The 26,147-nt window shown below is 40.4% G+C and overlaps 1 protein-coding gene across 2 annotated transcripts; it reads right to left on the reverse strand.

Moving 5' to 3' along the window:
• On the reverse strand, window positions 1-26,147 carry LOC135470036 (uncharacterized). Of its 2 annotated transcripts, none has more exons than XM_064748737.1 (19): window positions 26,068-26,147; window positions 17,275-17,397; window positions 15,754-15,818; window positions 14,222-14,334; window positions 13,768-13,836; window positions 13,348-13,488; window positions 13,095-13,221; window positions 11,908-12,025; window positions 10,971-11,134; window positions 10,250-10,364; window positions 9,008-9,155; window positions 6,840-6,926; window positions 5,806-5,970; window positions 4,937-5,120; window positions 4,307-4,563; window positions 3,847-3,996; window positions 3,362-3,440; window positions 2,861-2,966; window positions 1-302 (listed from the first exon to the last, which is right to left on the reverse strand). In XM_064748737.1, exons 2-19 carry the CDS (start codon window positions 17,349-17,351, stop codon window positions 215-217), a joined length of 2,253 nt encoding a protein of 750 aa, XP_064604807.1. In that variant the 5' UTR covers window positions 17,352-17,397; window positions 26,068-26,147; the 3' UTR covers window positions 1-214. The 2 variants fall into 2 exon arrangements, with proteins under 2 accessions (XP_064604807.1, XP_064604808.1); XM_064748738.1 differs by lacking the exon at window positions 26,068-26,147 and adding an exon at window positions 18,333-18,352.

Below are 26,147 nucleotides of genomic sequence, written 5' to 3' on the forward strand. Positions count from 1 at the left end.
ATATATATATATATATATATTTATATCTAAACCAAGGTAAAAAAATGTCTTCATTGGTAAAACACCTGTTAAAAACAACTGAAAAGACTGAAAAATCGGTAAAACAAGACCAACATTTTGTAAAAATTTTACTTCACCGGAAAGTATTTGCCTGCATCATGAAAGTTAGGAAAGCTTTACAGGAGACGACTGACAGGTTTCCAGGCAAGGGAGGTTACTCTCGTCGCCAAACTGTGACCAGTGTCTGGTGTCTACCCGATGACAGTTCATACTCGATGCTCTTGGAATCTGCGTAATGCAACCTACAATGATAATTATTCTGACAGCTTAATCACTAGACACATTTGGAAGATAAACTTAAGACTCCAGGGTATCATTTCCCAGGAATGGGAGGTGGAGCTGGGGGTGCCTTGATAGGTGGGTGAGGGGTGGCTACATCGAAAGCAAAGACAATATAAGTGGTATATATCCTTGGGGCTTAAAGTCGTATTTTTTTTTTCAGTCATATGACGACGAGGAGTCATTATAGGTGTGTGTACTCAGATTGTGGCTTCCTGTCACAGGGCAAGTCCATGCCCAAAGTGCTTCTGCCACAGAAGCATCATGCCCATGACACCACACATGATACCCCACCCTGTCACATTATACTGACACGGGGCCAACTAGTCAGGTTTCCTTGCTCTAACCTGTCAGTGCTGAATGCCAAGCGAGCCAAGTACCATTTTTAAAGTCTTTGGTATGACCCAACCCGACCCGGGTTTGATACTGAGGACTCCTGACGCTGCAACCATTTGGCATCTGAAGCGGTCCCTTTATGAGGAAGATTCAAACATTCAAAAGGAAGATCTGACACCAGACCATGCATTCAGCCGAAATCACAGGTCTGTTAATAATAATAATAATAAACATTACTGACAGAGGGTTATAATAAATACTCAGTCATCAACACTAGCTGATCTTTCCTGAGGCCATCTTACTCACACACTCACACAAACTTTCACTGTTATAACGATTTACAGCCAAGTAAGTACCAGGTACATAACAGCTGAGTAAGCACAAGGTAAATAATAGCTGAGTAAGTACCAGGTACAAAAGAGCCGGGTAAGCACCAGGTTTATAATAGCTGAGTGACAGGTATATAATAATTGAGTAAGCACCAGGTATATATTAGCCGAGTAAGTACCAGGTATATAATAGCTGAGTAAGCACCAGGTACATAATAGCCGAGTAAGCATCAGGTATATAATAGTTGAGTGAGCACCAGGTATATAATAGCCGATTAAGAAACAGGTATATAAGAGCCGAGTAAGCACCAGGCATATAATAGCTGAGTGAGCACCAGGTATATAATAGCCGAGTAAGAACCAGGTATATAATAGCCGAGTGAGCACCAGGTATATAATAGCCGATTAAGAAACAGGTATACAAGAGCCGAGTAAGCACCAGGCATATGATAGCCGGGTAAGTACTAGGTATACAATAGCTGAGTAAGTATCAGGTATATAATAGCCGAGTAAGAAACAGGTATATAATAGCCGAGTAAGAACCAGGTATAGCCGAGTGAGCACCAGGTATATAATAGCCGAGTGAGCACCAGGTATATAATAGCCGAGTGAACACCAGGTATACAATAGCTGAGTGAGCACCAGGTATGTAATAGCCGGGTAAGCACCAGGTATACAATAGCTGAGTGAGCACCAGGTATATAATAGCCGAGTGAGCACCAGGTATGTAATAGCCGGGTAAGCACCAGGTATACAATAGCTGAGTGAGCACCAGGTATGTGATAGCCGGGTAAGTACCAGGTATACAATAGCTGAGTGAGCACCAGGTATGTAATAGTCGGGTAAGTACCAGGTATACAATAACTGAGTAAGTACCAGGTTTATAATAGAGTAAGTATAACACATGTGAACAAGTGAGAACAATTTATTTAAAATTTTTTCCTGAGCTAGATCATTTTTGGCTTGTCTTGAAATTTGAAATAGATGAGGCATTTTCCACAGATTAAAGATATTGTTAAATCTCTCATGCAAGCTGAACAGACATTAACAAATGAACATCTAACTCCTCCATTATCAGTGTTCTGCTGAACTGCAGTTGTTTTCAAGGCCGACAGAAAGTTCTGATCTGTGACCAAAAACATCTATACAAATGATGTTAATCACTTTTATCACCTGTAAGACGGCTGTTAAATTCATGGGTGAAGGAAATCTGACTGCAAGGAGTAAACCAGCAGCCTTCATCGGGTACCTGACAAACCTCCCGACTCACTGCGTACCTGACAAACTTCCTGACTAACTGGCAAAGAGACTCACTGAAAAACCTCTCGACTCACTAGCAAAGAGACTCACTGACAAACCTCCCGACTCACTGGCAAAGAGACTCACTGCTAGGAGGAGCTCAGCTGGATTAAGACTGCATGATTAAGGGTCAAGCCAGTGCTTTAAATATCTGATGTAGTTTACAGAAGTTTGCAGATAGCATAATTTACACTTTCATATACATGGGACTCTCTTAACACCAACACCTTAATTAACCGACATCTTGTCAAAACCGACAACATTTTGTGGTCTGTTTTCTGCTCCATTTGACAGTAACGTTAACTGCCCTCAGTAAACCGACTCTTGTCTATTCTGAACACAGTGGTTTGTAGTACAAACATTTCCAGTGAGTGTTAATCTGTCTTGTCTAATCCGACGCAGCATGTGGCACGACGTCCGACATTTTTGTTCGGTCCCGAGTACATTTAATTTACAGAGAGTCTACTGTGGCTTTATTCATCAGTGATGCCAATCTGACACAGGCATTTTTAGAAACAAAGCACTCCTGACATTCTTCTGACATTTTTCTGACATACCTGTTTCCAAAAACAGCTGCAAGTGTTTCCCTGTTCCAGTTGTCCCGAGAAACAATCACAACAATTCCTGTCTTCCTCACAATTTCCCAGAGACGCACCAGCCAAGCTTCAGGAATGACAAAAAAACAAATAACAAATAGTCTTAAATAGTCAGTGCAAAGCAATGCATACATATAAAACAAATACATCCAAACAAATAAATAGCCAAAATTTTCATTAAAACAGCAAATATTATAATACAGTACTTCACCTGAAGTTGAGCAATTTTAAGTGACATTTTAGTTGATTCTGATTGATACTAAAAGGGCCCCTTAAGAGTCTTTGTGAAGTTTAATTTCTTATCAGGAGAACTGAAGTGTTGGCAGCAAAATCATCATTTAAAGGTCTGTTTTCTCTGAAATTGCATTTTTATTTGCCAACTCTAGGTGGCATGCAGTATATAAATATAATATTAGAACATGATGGTTGATTAAAATTTCATAAGCAGAAGTCTGCTCATACCTTTTGGATGAAGAGTGCGATCCAAGAATGTCAACAAAACTAGGTCATGCTGACCTACTTCATTAGGCACCCATGTCCACTGTGGAAGAGAAATCAGCACTGGTTTTTAGATATTCTTCTTTTTGATGTACTTTTATAACAATGAATGAAATAATGCATTGCTGTAGTCCTACATGGGTTCAATGGTAACTATGATCAAGTTGAAGCGTCACCATGTGAATGTATAAATTTCACAAGCTTTTGACCCTCTTGACAATGATGGATCACGGCAAATATAATAACCATATTTATTTCGGAGGTCTGATAGGAAAGCATTGAAAAACAGGAAAATCATTAAAACATCAAGATCAGACAAAATAAAAAGGTGGATTTTAATAGAAATTTTTTTTTCTTTTGGATTTTTTTAGTGTTGGCTTGCCTGTACAGCACAAAAATGTTACCTTAAAAAAAAGAAACAGTTTTATGGAATGATCTCAATTCATTACCTGTTTGAAGACAACATTGTTTGTCTTGAGCTGGGGTGGTAGTGTAATGGTGGCCTCCAAGTCAGTAGTGTTGTGATACGTCAGCTGCTTGTGCTCCTGTAAGGTCAGTGCAGAACTAATGAATCTCCCGGAGAAGTCCACTCCTAGCACCTACAACACCAGATGGCATAACAGTCAGGCTGGGAGAAAAACAACAGGTGTTTCAGGTAAATTGAAAATCACACGGAAGTTACATACATCTTGAAGATTTCAAGACCATTACAGGAGTTTTTTTGGGGGTTTCTTTTAATTATGTTTGGAGCAAAGGGCTGAGAGTGGAGACAAACAAATTTAATCATGCCTAATAAGGTGATATCAATCAAAATCTCAGTTCACTTTGCAGTGCTTGTATACTTATAAAGTTTAAAATTCCACAAGGTATTCCAAACGATGTACATGAATAGCACAGTTGTGAACTAACCTTGTCAAAGTGCTGGTTCAGCAGGAATGAGATTTTACCCAGGCCAGAGCCCAGGTGAAGAGCGGAAGATCGCTCAGCTTTGAACAGCTCCACAAAGAACATGGCTGCCTCAGCAACAGAGGAAGCAAAGTCATCTCGGAACCCAAACTCCAGCTCAGTGATGCCCCATAATGCTGGCTCCTCATCAAATGTGAACTGGCTGTTGGTGGTCTTCACAAACTCAACTTCAACCTGCTTGATCAGTGGTGTCTTATTCTCTAAAAGTAGGAAAGTATGAATGCTTAATTAACTGGACTTTTATGCCATACTAAAGAATATTTCACATATATGATGTTAGCAGGCATTACGGCGGAAGGAAATGGGGAATTGTTGATTTAAACACTTTTTTATTAAAAAAATACAATTATATTTAGGCTTGGTGATGATGATGGAAACCTTGGAGGATCAATTCAGATCCCTCAATTCACTGATCAGATGCTGCATAGTGGGTTGTGTTATTCCCTTGACTTTTTGCCTCTGTCACATGTGACTTTAGGTATGTGACACTGACAGTATTTCAATGAAATAACAACTTCATGGATTTTTAGAATGCGTTTTCTTGCATGACCAAAATATCCCCCTTAAACTTACCTGTGACTCCAAGCCCTGGAATGAAGACCGTTGGACTGACCAATCGGACAGGCAGTGTGGGTTTCTGGCTGTCAGTAGACACACTGCAGACCACACGGAAACCGCAATGTTGAAAGAAGTGTCGTCTGAATGAGTAGCGAGCGAAGCGTGAGGCCTCATCCCCAGTGGAAATCCACGAGCCACCCTGTGCAGGAGAAACATTTATTATCACGGTTCATTTTCATAAACTCTCAAAAATTATTTTCTTTGACGAACATCATGCTCTCATATGCCTATATAACGAAGTAGGAAATGTCATTTCTGCTAAAAGTTACAAGACAGACACAGGATTCCTCAAGTTCCATGGAAATAGCTTGTGACATATCCAACCTACTAATTCTTTACCTTCACTGGAAGTGACACTTCCAACACGTATTTTATATACTATACATAAACAGTGATAAATTAGTAAACAATGCTGTGGTCGAGGCTGGCCGGCAATCTTGCATGTTCAGAAGTATATTAGACAATTCCAGTCATCAGCTCATGCCACAAAGCAGTTACTGACAGTGCTAATGATGAAGTCACAATCGAAGGGAGAAAACAAAGTCATGTGGATCAAGGGGGATAGCTCATGACAAAATAGCTCCCTCTTGCACTTCTTCTGCAACAATACTGATGAAATACTGACAATTTTGTGTGAAGCCCGAATGTCAGTAGTAATGTAAGCACAGATGGTTTTACCAGGACTGAACTTTACCCGGGTTCCTCTTCCCAAAAAACCCCACCACTGTCTTGGAGTCATTCATTTGAGTACACAAGACAGAATAACTATAAAGTAACTACTTAGCATCTAAGAGAGTTTTGGGACTCTAAGTTCAAGTATTTACCAGGATCATGTTGTGTCTGCCATCAAAACAGGGTGAAGAGAAGTCATCGTACAGCCAGTGACTCTGGTATCCAGGCAGGCCATTGAAGTGATCCTCAGTCCACTCCCAGACATTACCAAACACGTCGTAGAACCCAGCGCTCGTGGGGCTGTACAGATTCACAGGCTAGATGGACAAAAGACGCACACAACACTCTGTTTGAATTGTGATCTTTATGGATTAAGGGTGCTGTTTTATCTGAACTTGATCAACAATAACCTATTAAGTATGATCAGGTGATGTCACAAGCTCCATTACAGGATATATGATGAGCATTAATAACAGTTTAATTATATATTAAATTTTAAAAATACAGAACTCATATCCTTTCCTAAACTTTTTCCTTTTGAAAGGTTTTCAAACACACGCTGAAGTGAAATCAAGCACATTTTGTATAAGGAAAGTTCACTTAAATTAAACACATTTTGTATGAGGAAAGGTCACATAAATTAAACGCACTTTGTATGCGGAAAGGTCACTTAAATTAAGCACGAATGATTACCTGAATCCTGGCCAAACATCACCAGTAAGATATTACTTTGGATGCAATTTGAAAACATAATTTGTAAGACTTTCAACACTTCAAATGCATTGTTTATATGATAGACTACGTATGAATTCTATAGAAATTATAGGTTCACCTGTCCAGAGCAGATAACACATTTGTAATATTTCAAATCATGCACTATGTTGGTCTTCAAATTTGTATAGGATTTTGGGTAGGTCACTATTCCCAGGAGATCAGAAATTTTAAAATTAAACTGAAAAATATTTTATTGCTTCTTACTATTTCAATGAACCTGTTGTTAAGGTCATAATCCAGTTATCCTGTAATGGAGAGGATGTGTGACTAACGGACAGGTTTGTGACTAACAGAGAGGATGTGTGACTAACAGAGAGGATGTGTGACTAACCGTAGAGGATGTGTGACTAACAGAGAGGATGTGTGACTAACAGAGAGGAGGTGTGACTAACAGAGAGGAGGTGTGACTAACCGTAGAGGATCCGTACTGTAGATTGATGTTAGCCTCAATTTTGTCTGAGTAGATGATGTCACTAGACACCCCATCTATCACCAGTTTCTGAAAAAAACCCCAAACAAACAAGAACTGTAAATTTACCATGATCAAGATTTTGTTAAAACATTTAAGGTGATGAATGATAAATGACTGATGGTTAAGCCTCCTAACTAATGCTAGTCTAAATGAGGTGTCCAAAGACAGTAATTTGTAATGTGAATTTCTCTCCCTAATGTCCATTTCTTCAAAATGACAGGACATATGAACATGTGTTTATCTTGTAAATCTCGCTCTGAGGCGTGAGTTTGCCTTCATGTATTTGAAACAGCGTAATCACCTTTCAGTTTCATAACAGGTTTAAAATTCTATTAAAAGCTTTTAATGGGACTGTTTAAGGTGGCTGGCTAGACATCATTCCACTCACACGTCTTCAGTAAAAAGGTTATCACATACATATTAGGGCATACAAGTAGGTTAAGTATGCACTGGCTTCATGAGACACACTACTGTGGTATGAAGAGCATGATGATTGGCCTCATGAGACATACCACTGTGGTATGAAGAGTATGATGATTGGCCTCATGAGACACACTACTGTGGTATGAAGAGCATGATGATTGGCCTCATGAGACATACCGCTGTGGTATGAAGAGTATGATGACTGGCCTCATGTGACATACCACTGTGGTATGAAGAGCACGAAGATTGGCCTCATGAGAACACTGCTGTGGTATGAAGAGCATGATGATTGGCCTCATGTGACACACCACTGTGGTATGAAGAGCATGATGATTGGCCTCATGAGACATACCACTGTGGTATGAAGAGTATGATGATTGGCCTCATGTGACATACCACTGTGGTATGAAGAGCACGATGATTAGCCTCATGTGACACACCACTGTGGTATGAAGAGTATGATGATTGGCCTCATGTGACATACCACTGTGGTATGAAGAGCATGATGATTGGCCTCATGAGACATACCACTGTGGTATGAAGAGTATGATGACTGGCCTCATGTAACATACCACTGTGGTATGAAGAGCATGATGATTGGCCTCATGAGACACACCACTGTGGTATGAAGAGTATGATGACTGGCCTCATGAGACATACCACTGTGGTATGAAGAGCACGAAGATTGGCCTCATGAGACACACCACTGTGGTATGAAGAGTATGATGACTGGCCTCATGTGACACACTGCTGTGGTATAAAGAGCATGATGATTGGCATCATGTGACACACCACTGTGGTATGAAGAGTATGATGATTGACCTCATGTGACATACCACTGTGGTATGAAGAGCATAATGATTGGCCTCATGAGACATACCACTGTGGTATGAAGAGCACGATGATTAGCCTCATGAGACACACCGCTGTGGTATGAAGAGCATGATGATTGGCCTCATGTGACATACTGCTGTGGTATAAAGAGCATGATGATTGGCGTCATGTGACACACCACTGTGGTATGAAGAGTATGACGATTGGCCTCATGTGACATACCACTGTGGTATGAAGAGCACGATGATTAGCCTCATGTGACACACCACTGTGGTATGAAGAGCACGATGATTAGCCTCATGAGACACACCACTGTGGTATGAAGAGTATGATGACTGGCCTCATGTGACACACCGCTGTGGTATAAAGAGCATGATGATTGGCGTCATGTGACACACCACTGTGGTATGAAGAGTATGATGATTGGCCTCATGAGAACACCACTGTGGTATGAAGAGCATGATGATTGACCTCATGTGGCACACTGCTGTGGTATGAAGAGTATGATGATTGACCTCATGTGACATAACGCTGTGGTATGAAGGGTATGATGATTGGCCTCATGTGACATACCACTGTGGTATGAAGAGTATGATGATTGACCTCATGTGACACACCACTGTGGTATGAAGAGTATGATGATTGGCCTCATGAGAACACCACTGTGGTATGAAGAGCATGATGATTGACCTCATGAGACACACTGCTGTGGTATGAAGAGTATGATGATTGACCTCATGAGACATACCACTGTGGTATGAAGAGTATGATGATTGGCCTCATGTGGTATGAAGAGTATGATGACTGACCTCATGTGACATGATGATGAGGTCTTCCCGAGGAGCACATACCTGAGTCCCCCTCATCAGCTGATGCTCCGCCTCTGCGGGCAGACGGAACCCCGGGCCCCTCCAGGCACAGTACGCCCGAGCCTCATGGTAGTTGACTGTCACTGGCCAGTCCAGGGGCATCTCTATCTCATCAAACATCAGACGATACCTGTGGATAGGAAAGAGACACATTTTGCTTGATTTTCACAAATTATTCATTTACAGGGCTGCTGAACAATTTGTTGTGAAGTTTGATTATTAAAGTTAATAATAAGCTGACTTGTTGGCATCAAAAGTATCATTTTAAGGACATTACGTGCTTCTGAAAGTGCATTTTTACAGGCCAAACTTCAGGTGAAATGCAGTAACTCAGTGGTTATGATCATATTCTGGTGTGTATTGATATTATCAGGTGGAGGAAATTCCAAAATCTGACATGTTCAGAAGGCAAACGTGACCAGAAGGTGCATTCTAAAATAGAAATGTACCTACTGCCTCCGTTGATTTATTTATTTACTTGATTGGTGTTTTACGCCATACTCAAGAATAATTCACTTATACGACGGCAGCCAGCATTATGGCGGGAGGAAACCGGGCAGAGCCCAGGGGGGAAACCCACGACCATTCACAGGTTGCTGTCAAACCTTCCCACGTACGGCTGGAGAGGAAGCCAGTATAAGGCCTTTGTTGAGATTTCGTCTTTATATACTTGAGCGTCATGCTTTTTACAACAGTGACGTTGAATGCAAAGCTCATGCATTACGTCATCTGATCTGAGATGACTACTTTGATGACGAATGTACCGAACTTTTGAGCAGTGCACTATTTACAGGCGTCCATGGGTATTATTATCATCTCCGTTCATGCTCAAGCTGAATCATAGCCATTTAAATTCTTTTACACACTTAGCACTTGATTTTGCATAACAAAATTCAGAGGGGATATAACAACAGTTACAGTGAGTTCTCAGTACAGAAGGATCAGGTAGAAAGGTGCGTGATCTTGAATGCAGAAGGTGATATTTAGTCTTCAGCAATTTTGATGTTTGGTGTTTATTGCCATTAGAGTGAATGTGGTTATCAAGCGGTAAAAAAAAACCCATTACTGTAACAATGAATTTGAATTGAACTTTATGGAGTGTGTCATGGTGATATATTTATATGATCAGCAGGTACACTGGCTTTTACAAGTTTCTTCATGATGTGACTCGAGAGTGGCCATTTGGAGTGGTCAGTTCCTCAGATGAAAATCCCATACACATACCTGTAGGTGGTGGAGCTGTGACCGTTGTCCACTTCTGTCTGAGGGCAGATGGTGCTGGTTTTTGCCTGGCAGTGAGAGTACTTTACCAACACCCCACCACAACCACTCTTACAGCCTGCAAGTAAAACACCGCAGAGTCTTTAATTGACAAATTCGTCTAGGCACAGGAAGCTGTTGATCGGTATGAATATTTTATACATTTGATATTTAATATTTAATATATTACTCGAGAAGTTTGTGCTGATACAACAATTTTCAGGTTTATTTGTACCACTACCATTCATCAGGTTCTAGACCTCACTAAAAATAATAACTGAACTGGAACTGAATCATTAAGTCAAGTCTAAATATTACAAAACTGTTCTCGAAAAGTGAACAGATGATCTGGATAGTCTTTCTGCTCTCTGCCTTGCTTTTTATACTTCTGCTTAAAGATTATTAGTGATATTTCAACATTACCATGGAAAAAAAATTCTCCATTTATTTGATAAAATTGAGAAATATCTTATTCTAGGAGCTTCTTTAGTTGATTCGTATATGCATTCCTAAAACTCTACTATTTCTCCAGAATAATCAATTTGGACCAATCAAACCCACAGCAGTGCACTCCATTAATGCTTTGTTGAAAACTAACAGTAAAATGAACACTTATGCTATCAGGTGTCACAATATTATAGTTGATGAGAGTAGCAGTATTTAACTAGGAAGTAAGAAATCTTACCTTTATCACACGTCCAGAAAATCGGATGACTGGCATCTTTGTAGACACGCCACGCCCAGCCTTCCTCTGACCACAGCTGGTTGTCTTGGTAACCACCAGCTTTGACAAATTCCAGAAACTCACGGTTGGTAATCAGATACTGACTGGCATCAAATTCAGGAACACTGTGCAGAAAGATAGCCAATTTTATCTGCATAATCAAATGACAAAGTTGCATGGCATGAACTGCATTCAAAACTGGCTTTCATATGTGAAAATTTCAGAGAACAAAACTGATCCTAAGCTTTGCGCAACTTTGATTTTCATTTTATTACATTAAATAAGGCACAATATAAAAAATATTATTTAAATTGAATTTAAAATTTAAATGTTTTCTTCATAATGATTTTTTTTTCAATCCCCATGGCACACCATGACATATCTGTACTACTGCCCACATGTCACACTTCCTTAAAATGCCTAATCTTTCACTGGCCCCGATAGCACAGTTGGTAGAGCTTTGGGAGTGGTAGATCCAGGGTCAATCCTAAGACCTTAAAAGAGGAAGCTGTAACTTCCTCGCTTGGCGTTCAGAATGAAGGTGATAGTGCAACGACTGGTTGACCCGTATCAGTATAATGGCTCGGGCGGGGCGGCTTACTTGCCTTCGGTAAGGCGTCTCATTGAAGCAGCACTAGATAAGAGCGGCAGAAATCCGTCCTGCAACAAGGAGGCACATTACATTCACTCTAAGGATTCCTTCGTCGTCATATGACTGAAAAATTGTTAAATACGACGTTAAACTTCAAGCACTCACTCACTCACCTAATTAATCTTTCATCTTCCAATGGTTAATGGTCACACATTCAAACCCAAACATGATTGTTATGAGTAGTTTTAGAATGTTTGCTTGTGAATTGTGCCTGATATAAAGATTGAGGAGTCACAAGTTACTTACCTGCAGGACACTTCTCCATATTCATTGTCCCAGCCATAGGACGGGAAATCTCGAGGTTTCCCAAATGTCACATCCTGTTTCTCAACACGGACCAGTTTGTTCTCTCCAGCACCCTGACCTGGTTAAGTATCACGACTGACAGTTACAGAGATGTCGCCGACTGTCAATCTAATAAAATTCTGACTTAACTGTCGATAAGGTAGATCTGAAACCCCACCTATTTTAGGCTCATCCAATGGCCTTTCTTTGTTTGGAGACGTCAGACCTTAGCACCAATCAGAATCCCCATTTCAATACACAAATTTGAAACAAGAACTTGATTGGCCAAACACTGGATGAGTTGAGAGCAGGTGTTGTATTTCCAAACTTTTAAGTCAGGTAGTATATGGAGCAACTACTGGACATAACTTCAAACATCAGTTGGGATTTTCTCAACTGTGCAAATGATTGCTGGCATGATTTACAACAATTTTATCATTTCTGGATAGGGATTCTAGAGAACAGAGACCATGGAAGGCATTTACAGAATATCAGATGGATAAACTGCAACAATGTCATGACTACACAAACAACACTATGACAAGAAAGTCACAAAATTTAATCCCAAATTAAACAATATCTATGCAATGCTGAAAATTACTTTACTTGGCAATTCCTGCAAATTACCTAAATTATTTATCCACCTTGTTATCCTTGTTTGTTTCTTTTTAGAGAAAAAGTTTCATTCAGAAGTAGGGCACACGTGCTCACCACTGATGTTTTTTATCAACACAGTTTCTTAAACATAAACGATAAACTCTGATAAAAAAAAGCTAAATCTTGATATGCACACTGTACATTTCCCATTTTGGCATAGATTGTGTCAAGGTCACCATATGTGACCGTGTCGTGCTGAGAGTCCTACATGTATCTTAATCAGGGTAGCCTACCTAGAATAAAGATATTGGCCAGATTTTCTAAGAAGTATTAAGACAAATAAAGAATGCTTGTTTCTTGTGCTTGAAAGATAAATCGTGATCTAACTAGGAATGCTCGTGGACCACGCATTTTATCTCCAATATAACCACTTGATGTGCTAGCCATACCAACAACCAACCATTCAGTTATCTCCCGTCGATTTGCTGGCTTGACACAAAACCTTGCATAAGGTATAGCTCATACCCACAAAATATCTCCTCCTAACTCACCATGTTTGCTTGGGCCATATACCCATCCATCGGGCCTGGTAACCATGGTAACAGGAAGCTGACGAATCAAAACCGAGGAAGTTTCCACATGAATTCTTTCATGTTCCATACCCATAAAAAGTGCCCACTGTAACAAAAAAAGCCTATTGGAGAACATGTGTTCAATTTATGTCTGCATTCGGGGTTATCCTCTGAAAATACATTAACATATACGACAATAACACTGATATGAATGAAGAATACAGGCTCTCACCATTGGTGTATCCATGGTAACCGGCAGATCTAGAGGGATGGTGTCAATGATGGCCAGGATCAGGTTTCGCACCTGCCGACGGTAATCTACCACCTCGTCCAAATTCGGCCATTTGTAACTTCCACCCATGCGATAATTTTCCTGAAAGTTTCAACACAAATTTGTTTTACTGGTGAGGTACCACAACAATTTTTGTACAGAATTCAAGTATTATTCTTTCATACCTGTGTATTTCTAGAGAAACGAGAGAGAAAAAAATCACAAAATTTAATCTTTTCAGTTGAATTTACATTAATGCAGTTAGGCAGACTTACCACTTAAAAATATTTTCCGCATTTCTGCATTGTGATAGACTCAATGATGTTTTTTAAATGGCTGAATGTACTATGTACCCATGACTGATGTCATTGGGTTACTTACAGTGTCATCCCAGGACATCTCATCAACCCCAGTCTCAAACATGGTCTCAAACTCCAGATTGACACGCTCCTGGAACAATAGAATTGGGAGGACATAAGAACACTTCAGGATGCATAGTTTAACCAACAAGATGTACACCTTTAAACGTAACCCATTTCTTTAATATAGTATAGATGTTTTGATGGTCATAGCCTCTCCAAAACAACACTGCATTCATAATGACTACCCCATGATATACGTACCGTAATCACGTTAAATTAGCTCTGAGAGTGCCGTTCATACCATCAGGTAACATCCCTTATTTTGCATGACATAATATCCATATTATCAGGTAACATTCAAGATGACATGCATGCAGTTCAGCACTGATCATCTTAACAGCTTTCGTCTGCGTCCCATACCTCATCTCAATATTGGACATTCCTTACTAGTGAAGATGGTCATGGTGACTTACCTCAAGAAGACCCGCCAGGATGAGCTTGTTAACGAATACAGAGGCCGTGTGAGCATAGTAGAAGATGAGGGGTAGACGCAGCCGGTCAGGTACCTGATACATCACCGAATCATCTATCAACAGGAAAAAACACACACATCATGAAATAAACCCAACAGTCCTTTTACTTCTTCAGCTATCTGTCCCTAACACGAGGCCTTGGAGGAAACCTAGGGTGTTGGACGAAATGTAAGATCCTGGAGGAATGTGGGGTCCAGGAGGAAATGTGGGATCCTGGAGGAAACATGGGATACTGGAGAAAACATGGGGTGCTGGAGGAAACATGGGGTGCTGGAGGAAACATGGGGTGCTGGAGGAAATGTAAGATCCTGGAGGAATGTGGGGTCCTGGAGGAAACATGGGATACTGGAGAAAACATGGGGTGCTGGAGGAAACATGGGGTGCTGGAGGAAACATGGGGTGCTGGAGGAAATGTAAGATCCTGGAGGAATGTGGGGTCCTGGAGGAAACATGGGATACTGGAGGAAACATGGGGTGCTGGAGGAAATGTGAAATCCTGGAGGAAACATGGGGTGCTGGGGGAAATGTGCGATCCTGGAGGAAACATGGGGTGCTGGAGGAAACATGGGGTGCTGGAGGAAATGTAAGATCCTGGAGGAATGTGGGGTCCTGGAGGAAACATGGGATACTGGAGGAAACATGGGGTGCTGGAGGAAATGTGAAATCCTGGAGCAAATGTGAAATCCTGGAGCAAATGTGAGATCCTGGAGGAGATGTGAGATCCTGGATGAAACATGGGATCCTGGAGGACACATGGGGTGATTGAGGAAATGTGAGATCCTGGAGCAAATGTGAGATCCTGAAGCAAATGTGGAATCCTGGAGGAAACATGGGGTGCTGGAGGAAATGCGTGATCCTGGAGGAATGTGGGGTCCTGGAGGAAATGTGAGATCCTGGAGGAATGTGGGGTCCTGGAGGAAAAAGTAAGGTCTTGGAGGAAAAGTGAGGTCGTAGAGGAAAGGTGGGGTCTTGGAAGAAACATGAGATCCTGGAGGAAACAATAGGCCCTGGAAGAAACATGAGGCCCAGGTGAATACATTAAGCCCTGGAGGGAAGAAAAGGCCCAGGTGGAAGTGTTTGGCCCTGGAGTAAACACAAGACCCAGGTGGAAACGTGAGATTATGGTGTAAACAGGAGGCCCAGGAGGAAACATGGGGCTCTTGCAGAAAACTTTTTGGAAACGGGAGGCCCTGGAGGAGCTGGGGGGCCCCAGGAGGAAAGGTGACGCCCAGGAGGAAACTGATCAGGTACCAACCATACCTCCTCAATGAAACTTGCGGCCTAAAGTGTTACAGCTGGATTTGAGAACATCTCAGGAATTTTTTCACTCACATGACAGTGTCAGGCTTATACAAGAAGGTTCATAAAAATTTCAGTTTCTCGAATAAGCTCTCCCTTAACCAGGTACCTGACAAACCCCTTGACAAAGCAAATGTCTTTTATAATATCTATACCTATAATAAAATGATTACCTTTCAGGCTGGTAAAGAGGCTCTCATTCAGGTCATAACTGTTGTTGAAGTAATCCCTGAGCTCTCTGAAATGTAAAGACGTCCATGAAGCTGAACAATGCAACAACATCTGACAACATCTATCAAAATAAGGCTACGGTGGCATCAGTCTACGCGAAAATTTCTAGTATTACAAAATTTTAGAAAAACTTAAACACTTTCATGGAAGAATAAACCAGAATTTTCAATGAGGATTAAATTAACTGAATGAATATTATAAATATCTGTGAATAATTCCATGCTTTTAAACATAAATAGAAAAATTTTCACAGCTGATGCGACATCCTATATACCTTCTATGAAAACATAACTTTTAATATCACTTTCAATATATCAAATCATATTAGAAAAAATATTTACTGGTATTTATATAATGCAATGAATTTTTTTCATTTAAATTTCATTTCTCAGTGATCAGCTTTACAAATGGATAAGGCCAGACAAACCCTGACAATTTTTTCGCATGTCATCTCACTGGTCAAATGCTTTTGGTGAAGTACAGCAGTTAGGCCACACTACCCCACCTCATGGTCAAGAGCTCTTGGTGAAGTACAACAGTTAGGCTGCACTACCCCACCTCATGGTCAAGAGCTCTTGGTGAAGTATAACAGTTAGACCACACTACCCCACCTCATGGTCAAGAGCTCTTGGTGAAGTACAACAGTTAGACCACACTACCCCACCTCATGGTCAAGAGCTCTTGGTGAAGTACAACAGTTAGATCACACTACCCCAACTCATGGTACAGAGCTTTTTGTGAAGTACAACAGTTAGACCACACTACCCCACCTCATGGTCAAGAGCTCTTGGTGAAGTACAACAGTTAGATCGCACTACCCCACCTCATGGTCAAGAGCTCTTGGTGAAGTATAACAGTTAGACCACACTACCCCACCTCATGGTCAAGAGCTCTTGGTGAAGTATAACAGTTAGATCACACTACCCCACCTCGTGGTCAAGAGCTCTTGGTGAAGTATAACAGTTAGACCACACTACCCCACCTCGTGGTCAAGAGCTCTTGGTGAAGTACAACAATTAGACCACACTACCCCACCTCATGGTCAAGAGCTCTTAGTGAAGTACAACAATTAGACCACACTACCCCACCTCATGGTCAAGAGCTCTTAGTGAAGTACAACAATTAGATCGCACTACCCCAACTCATGGCCAAGAGCTCTTGGTGAAGTGCAACAGTTAGACCACACTAGCCCACCTCATGGTACAGAGCTTTTTGTGAAGTACAACAATTAGACCACACTACCCCACCTCACTGGTCAAGAGCTTTTGGTGAAGTACAACAGTTAGACCAAATTAGCCCACCTCACTGGTCAAGGACTTGTGGTGAAATACAACATTTAAGGTCATGGCGGCTGGCTACTATCTCATTTAATTTGTTACCAGCTTGTGCCAAGTGCAGTACAATGTTTAAGGTCGTGCTAGCTCACTTAAAACAAAAATAAATACAAAAGTAAAGAAACTTACTGTCTTGTGAAATTGGTCAAGTCTAGTGGCTTCAGGGAGGTAAAGGTCAACTTCCCTGTAAGGACCTTGGTCAACATGACTTCCTGGGTCAAAATCACCCTCGAGAACTAGGCTGTGGTATGTCTGTATAACAACAACATGAGTTTCTAAGATAGTTTATTATATAATAACACCATGTCTGAAACACAAGTCTGGAAATAAGCTGAGAGACATTTACAATGTCCTGACAATGACAACTGTTTTACACCTTTGTAAAAACAAACACTGTAACACATTTTTAACAATGGGAGTAGCTGGAAAATTTGACAATCTTGTCCTGTACAAACTTCACAAAATTATTTCCAGGCTTGAAATGGCTAAGTTAATGGCAATTGTCACACCAGCAGTTGGTGCCTCACAATTTGTCAAGATAACATGAAAACTAAGCTTTATATAAGTAGAAATACAGGCTTTTCTGTTTGATGAAAAAATTAGCAGCATCTGGATTAAAGGCAAAGACCACTCTAAAATGAAGTATATATCAGATGAAAGACCATTAAAAACTGCCCAGGAAAAGAGTTTTCATTTTTTTTCAGAAATTTTCTATTAAACCGAGTAACATTTTGCTAAAAAATGAGATTCTACTGTGATCAGTTGTGACCCAGAAAGTACATGTATCAATTGTGTCACTTCTATAGTTTTTGCCTGAAATAATTCATTTCAAGGTCAAATCGCTGGATGCATTCATAGATCTATATGAATGATGAATGATGATGAATAAATGTTGCAGTTTTATGTGTGTTAAGTAGCAAAAACCTCATGTGATGTCACTGGTCCCATTGAGGTCAGAAAAGGCCAACACAGAATAAAATATTCAAATGCATTTTACTAGTTTAAAAAAATGTAAAAACGATAACTTCAACTATTTTCCTAATATTTTTTTATATATTTTTCATCTGATACACACTTCATTCTGGGGTGGGCTTTGCCTTTAAGTTTGTAATCCACAGCATACAACAATAGCTTCACTGGTGAGCATTCTTGTCATATGATGATTTATGGCTGAGGTAGATACATACATGTATATTTATGGGGAGATTGAAACCCAATGGAGACAGTAATTCCACACATACAAGTTACTTGTCCTGCTGCCCCAACTGCCAATACTTCATTTGTCATCATATTCTCCTCCACAGTCAACTCAGTCCCCTGAGTCAACTGTACTCAGCAAGGATCGTGTCATGAAAATACTGAGTAATGAATAATATATCTGTTTTTCCTCCAAAGTCACTCCTATCAACATTCTTTCAATGCTGTTTCATTATAGCTGGCCAGTCCAAAAAAGGGGTGGTGCAGTATCAATGGAGTCTCGTGTCCCAGACACCAGATATGGCACCACACACAGTCACTGTATATACTGACACCAGGCAGGAAACCCCACCTCCACAATATACAGTACTGCTCGATCCTAATGATATACACTATGCATATCATCCGCCCATCCTACACGCATCTTGATCGGATGTGGGACGGATCCTACGCAGATCATACGGCCATGATGGGCGGCCCATCCGCAGATGTTGGCACCATCCTGATCACATCTTATGCGGATCTTCTTCAGCTGGTACGGGTAGTCTTGTTTAGAACGTTTTACCCCACTTTAGCGTTTGCCCACACACTAGCTGCGTACAAACAGGACACGATGTACCTTCAGTTTCCTCACCTGGTAAAGCAGGTATCAGTGAATGGATTATTATTTGCCTAACTCTCACTCATTCAGGACAGTAAAAAGGTGGGCTAGACCAATGCATGACTTTCCAGTTTCGCTTCCCCGTGTCTTGTTAGTGGAAATATAATATTCTAACAGCATTCCAGGACAAATGATTACATAAGTTCTCACCAAATGCTGTACTAAGATTACAAATTAGCCCTTTGTGGTTCCTAAATTATCATGTACAATCTCTGTTTATTTAGCGCGTAATAAAAAATAATTGCAGAAACAGTCAAAACTCGATCTGCTTATTATTATGATTATGTGAGAATTTGTAACCACCCTCAGAACTAGACCGTTTGTGGATGTTCTATAACATGGATGGTGTTGAACAATGTGGAATTTGTTGTAAGTTAGAGGAGTTTATGTGTGAATGTTAGTGTATGTTGTAAAACCCTCTGCGGATGATGGTCGGATCCTGGGATCCCATCATGCTCGGATAGTAATCATAAATAAGTGTTAAAACCCCTAGCATAGGGCCACATGCATTGTACCAATCCCAGTACATTTCATAGCTAAGTGTTCAAATAACTGACATAGGGCCACATACATTGTACCAATCCCAGTACATTTCATAGCTAAGTGTTAAAATCCCTAGCATAGGGCCACATGCATCATACCAATCCCAGTACATTTCATAACTAAGCGTTCAAATAACTGACGGAGGGCCACATGCATCGTACCAATCCCAGTACATTTCAGAGCTAAGTGTTAGTACACCCTTTCTTAGACCTAGTCACACAGTCAACAACATTTACATCTACATAGGGACACAAGGAATGAATGCATATACTCAATTTACCTAAGCTCAAAAGAATTCTTCTTACGATTTTGAAGACATTTTAACTTTGCAAGTTTACTTGTAGTTTTTCCTACCACATGAAAATTCTGATCAGGCAGACAAGCCAGGATTTCTGCAAGGGGATTACGCTTAGATCGACATTATCATTGACCTGTTTTTATGACAAATGATGTGGAAAAAAGCACTGCTGGCTAAGCGCCCTCCCAACAAAAATGATTTTCCACTCATACACTCATTAGATAAAGTGGTGGGCATATCTGATCACACAAGCCAGCTAGTGTTTAATGAATCAGTATAATTTTCAAAATTATTTTCTGCGTCCTTGCAACAAAATGTAACATTTCTCTCAAGTAATGGCCGTCATATTTATGCTGACTGTTTCATTGTTTGTTTGTTTCCTATCTTGTTCTGTTGTCTGACTGGAATACCCTACTGATGACACCAGAGACTTGGCATATCCCCTTTATGCGGACTGTCTCATTGTTTGCTGTTTGTATTGTTGTCTAACTGGAATACCCTACTGATGACACCAGAGACTTGGCATATCCCCTTTATGCAGACTGTTTCATTGTTTGCTATTTGTATTGTTGTCTGACTGGAAGACCCTACTGATGACACCAAATACTTGGCATATCACCTTTATGCTGACTGTTTCATTGTTTGTTTGTTTCCTATCTTGTTCTGTTGTCTGACTGGAACACCCTACTGATGACATCAGAGACTTGGCATATCCCCTTTATGCGGACTGTCTCATTGTTTGCTGTTTGTATTGTTGTCTGACTGGAACACCCTATTGATGACACCAGAGACTTGGCATATCACCTTTATGCTGACTGTTTCATTGTTTGTTTGTTTCCTATCTTGTTCTGCTGTCTGACTGAAACACCCTACTGATGACACCAGAGACTTGGCATATCCCCTTTATGCAGACCGTCTCATTGTCTGCTGTTTGTATTGTTGTCTGACTGGAACACCCTACTGATGACACCACAGACTTGGCATATCCCTTTATGCTGACTGTCTCATTGTTTGCTATTTGTCTTGTTTTCTGACTGGAACACCCTAATGAAGACACCAGATACTTGGCATATCCCGCTCTGCTGACTGTCTCATTGTTTGCTATTTGCATTGTTGTCTGACTGGAACACCCTCCTGAAGACATCAGATACTTGGCATATCACCTTTATGCTGACTGTCTCATTGTTTGCTGTTTGTATTGCTGTCTGACTGGAGCACCCTACTGATGACACCGGAGACTTGGCATATCCCCTTTATGCAGACTGTCTCATTGTCTGCTGTTTGTATTGTTGTCTGACTGGAACACCCTACTGATGACACCAGAGACTTGGCATATCACCTTTATGCTGACTGTTTCATTGTTTGTTTGTTTCCTATCTTGTTCTGCTGTCTGACTGAAACACCCTACTGATGACACCAGAGACTTGGCATATCCCCTTTATGCGGACCGTCTCATTGTTTGCTGTTTGTATTGTTGTCTGACTGGAACACCCTACTGATGACACCACAGACTTGACATATCCCTTTATGCTGACTGTCTCATTGTTTGCTATTTGTATTGTTTTCTGACTGGAACACCCTAATGAAGACACCAGATCCTTGGCATATCCCGCTCTGCTGACTGTCTCATTGTTTGCTATTTGCATTGTTGTCTGACTGGAACACCCTCCTGAAGACATCAGATACTTGGCATATCACCTTTATGCTGACTGTCTCATTGTTTGCTGTTTGTATTGCTGTCTGACTGGAGCACCCTACTGATGACACCGGAGACTTGGCATATCCCCTTTATGCAGACTGTCTCATTGTCTGCTGTTTGTATTGTTGTCTGACTGGAACACCCTACTGATGACACCAGAGACTTGGCATATCACCTTTATGCTGACTGTTTCATTGTTTGTTTGTTTCCTATCTTGTTCTGCTGTCTGACTGAAACACCCTACTGATGACACCAGAGACTTGGCATATCCCCTTTATGCGGACCGTCTCATTGTTTGCTGTTTGTATTGTTGTCTGACTGGAACACCCTACTGATGACACCACAGACTTGACATATCCCTTTATGCTGACTGTCTCATTGTTTGCTATTTGTATTGTTTTCTGACTGGAACACCCTAATGAAGACACCAGATACTTGGCATATCCCGCTCTGCTGACTGTCTCATTGTTTGCTATTTGCATTGTTGTCTGACTGGAACACCCTCCTGAAGACATCAGATACTTGGCATATCACCTTTATGCTGACTGTCTCATTGTTTGCTTTTTGTATTGTTGTCTGACTGGAACACCCTACTGATGACACCAGAGACTTGGCATACCCCCTTTATGCTGACTGTCTCCTTGTTTGCTATTTGTATTGTTGTCTGACTGGAACACCCTCCTGAAGACACCAGAGACTTGGCATACCCCTTTATGCTGATTGTCTCATTGTTTGCTTTTGGTATTGTTTTCTGACGGGAACACCCTACTGATGACACCAGATACTTGGCATATCCCCTTATGCTGACTGTCTCATTGTTTGCTATTTGCATTGTTGTCTAACTGGAACACCCTACTGATGACACCAGAGGCTTGGCATACCCCCTTATGCTGATTGTCTCATTGTTTGCTTCTTGTATTGTTGTCTGATTGCACACCCTACTGAAGACACCAAATACTTGGCATATCCCTTGTCTCACTGTTTGCTATTTGTCTTGCTCTCTGACTGGAACACCCTAATGAAGACATTAGATACTTGGCATATCCCCTTATACTGACTGTCTCAGCGAAGAATCCCTTTCAAAACATGAAACAAGAAATCCTCCCACTGTGAACATAACATATCCATTTAAGTCATTCACAATGTAAACTCTGATAAGACTCGGCTGTACAACATGGTTGTAGCAGACATGTAAAAATAAACAACTTCTGCAAGATAACAACCATGTATGTATGGTTGGAGGTATTTTGTGTGTGGGTGGATGTGTGTGGGTGGGTGGGGGGTACCTAACTAGTGGTTAGTCATAGGTATCATTAGGTGTGTGTACATATAATGTCTGTGTCTGCTGCCTTGCTGTAGATTACCTCTCATTGTGTAGCGAGGCCTCTTTTTAATCTTAGCTATGACCTGCTGCTCAATATTGAATGTGTGTAGAGTGCCTGCTTCACAAATAATAACAGGAAATGCTTACTCATTTGTTTTTTCTGTTTTTCTTTATTACAGATGCGTCTAACACATGTACCTGAAACAGTTGATTAACTGTTGTTAAACACTTGATGCTCACAAATTTTCACTTCATTGATAGTTTGGATTTAAACATTTTATACTCACAAATTTTCACTTCATTGATAGTTTGGATTTAAACATTTTATACTCACAAATTTTCACTTCATTGATAGTTTGGATTTAAACATTTTATACTCACAAATTTTCACTTCATTGATAGTTTGGATTTAAACATTTTATACTCACAAATTTTCACGTCTGTGATAATGTAAATTTAAACACTTAATACTGAAGAATTTTCACTTCTCGATGCTCAGTAAGTTTTCACTTCTATGGTAGTGTTCATTTAAACACTTGATTTCAAGACTTTTTCACTTATACAACTGTGATCAGTTAGATCTAGTATGTAGCAATTGGAGATTTGATTAGTGCTATTTGAAGTTATTGTAAACTGATAATTTACTGATAATGTCTGTCAGTTTTACCTTATACAAAACAAGGCATTCAGAGAACATGAGCGGCAGTTTGTGAAAGTGCATAAAACTGCATAATAATGTCAGATGTTCATATACTAAACCAAAATATAGAAGAATAACATGACCATGCACATGTCAGATATTATTCACACATGTTCACAGATTCACATGACCATGCACATGTCAGATATTATTCACACATGTTCACAGATTCACATGACCATGCACATGTCAGATATTATTCACACATGTTCACAGATTCACAGACATTATCTGTGTGAAATACAGAACTTCATGTACAACATCATGATGATGTCTTTAGCTTTCCCACTTAGCTTTATGCATGAAAATTTAGCCTCATTACTCATTGTACCTGAATGGGGACAGCTATGAAAATAAAAAGAATATTCAGACTGTCATTATTATTAAGCATGCAGATGTTTAGATGATATAAAAGATACATACTAAGTTTCAGGGAAATTGGTGTCATACTTTAGCATCAGTTGCGTGGACAAAATCTCTCTACATGAAAATCCATTTATACTGCATCTATATTATGTACCTGAACGAGAGTAATTATGAAAAAAATTACCCCATTGTAATTAAATTTAAGCATGCACAAGTTCAGACAACAGGAAAATGTATGTGTCCACAGACGAAAGGACAGACAGGCTGGCCCCTAATCCCCTACCCCTGACATTGCCCAACTTTGTTCAGGGGGGTATAAATATTAAAAAAGCTTAATATCTATTGCTGTGAAACAAAAAAGTTAACCTTTCATCCATGTATACCAATCCATGTATGACAATCCATGTATGCCAATCCCTGTATGACAATCCATGTATGACAATCCATGTATGCCAATCCATGTATGCCAATCCCTGTATGACAATCCATGTATGCCAATCCCTGTATGACAATCCATGTATGACAATCCATGTATGACAATCCGTTATGCAGGGCTTAAAAGATAAAAGCTTCACCAAACACCAGCACCCCCACTTTTTTTTCCTCCTCTCTCAATACCTCTCCTTACTGCGTACTGGTGTGCTAAAAATGGGTGACTGAGTTGATAGTGCGTGGAGTGATAAGTAGTGCCATCTAAAGTGTGGCACATAGACCAATAGACCATGACTACTGGCCCAAACATACAAAGGACTATTTGTGTACATCAGCAATCTCCACATGCCTTTGTCAGTCTGTCACATTTCACACAGCGATACCTCTAAGCTATCACACATACTGCCTCTCACATAACAACTATCTCACCAGGTGAAAATCTAGGCTAAACATACCACTATTAAAGCCCTTGAATGATGAACCTTTTTATTCACAAACTTGACATTAACCTTACTTCTTCATTTAGTTAAAATATTTTAATATCTACAGACCATGTGAACTGGATGAAAAGAAATAGGGTTAAAATAGACTAATGGAATTTTACCACATGGAAGGGTGTCACGATCAAAGGGGGACCGATCAGGATGCTTTAACAGCCCATTTCAAGCCTGTTCCTGTATTTAGTAAGGCTTATCACTGTTACAGTATTTGCAGTAACAAAGGACAGTTATATCCATCTTAGCACAGCAGTAATCCCATTACATAATGTAGGGTCCACAATCCTGGTGAGACCACTCCCCAAAAGAAGGGCCCCATGTCTCTTCTAAAGGTAGGTTCACAAACTGACTACTGTCCATTCCAACACCTCAAAGCAGGTTTGATATGAGTCTAAATTTATATAAACATGTAAAATATTTGAGTTATTTGGGTAAGGAGGGCTGCCTGTGGGGGTGGAGTGGAGGGCACAATTAACATTCACATAAACTGTCACGAATGTCATTTGAAAAAAAAAATATGAACAGTGATGAAAAATTGAAGAAACTAATATCGTTACATTAGATGATGGTGGTGGTGGTGGTGGTGGTGGTGGTGGTGGTGGTGGCGGTGGTGGTGGGTTGGGAGAGGGGGGGAGGGGTGCGTTTATTCAAACCAACCTTCCCCACCCCTTGTCCTGACTTTCTGAATAAGGTGGGATGTAACAGATACTACAGACTCTACAGTGTTTAATCTACAAGTGGCGTAAAATTTGACCTCATATAATTATACAATAAATTGGCTTACTTCTACCCTGGGGTAAATATGAGAGGTTTAACTACTATTACACCAGGATACAATAATAGAAGCTTACTGATTTACAGTTTGGAACATTTCTAATATAGGCCTACCCGGATGTAGTCACGTGTATTTGTTACTGTCAGCTATTACATATTAAGCGTCTGTGGTCAGATGTTTAATCATCATTATGTGTCCAGCCAAGACATTATTACCGCTACAGTACATATGTATTCTATACGTGTAGCTACATGAGCATGTCAAATGTGCGTGAATGACGCGAGCTGGAGTGGACACGACATCGCAGGAATCAGTCACCTGCGCTTACTGGTCACAATGGAATTATCCACACTGTTGTTTACTTTTATTCTACAAATAAACAAATAACATTTAGAGGTAGTTAAAAAATGGTATCATAACATAGGCCTACCTTTCCAAATTTATTTTCGACGCCTGGACAGTCGCCGGTCAGTTCATATAACCAGCTCCACCACCTGGTTACGTCTTGTC

This window comes from Liolophura sinensis, chromosome 7 (genome assembly GCF_032854445.1).
Source record: "Liolophura sinensis isolate JHLJ2023 chromosome 7, CUHK_Ljap_v2, whole genome shotgun sequence".
NCBI classification, from domain to species: domain Eukaryota; kingdom Metazoa; phylum Mollusca; class Polyplacophora; order Chitonida; family Chitonidae; genus Liolophura; species Liolophura sinensis.

Bases quoted from the DNA above. Each gene is read 5' to 3' on its own strand.
- LOC135470036 (XM_064748737.1), bottom strand. From the start codon at position 17,351: ATGTTGACCAAGGTCCTTACAGGGAAGTTGACCTTTACCTCCCTGAAG. The intron at 15,819-17,274 runs GTAAGTTTCTTT...TTTACATTTCAG, and splicing joins TTGACCAATTTCACAAGACA to AGAGCTCAGGGATTACTTCA. The intron at 14,335-15,753 runs GTAATCATTTTA...TCCTGTTGATAG, and splicing joins CCTCTTTACCAGCCTGAAAG to ATGATTCGGTGATGTATCAG.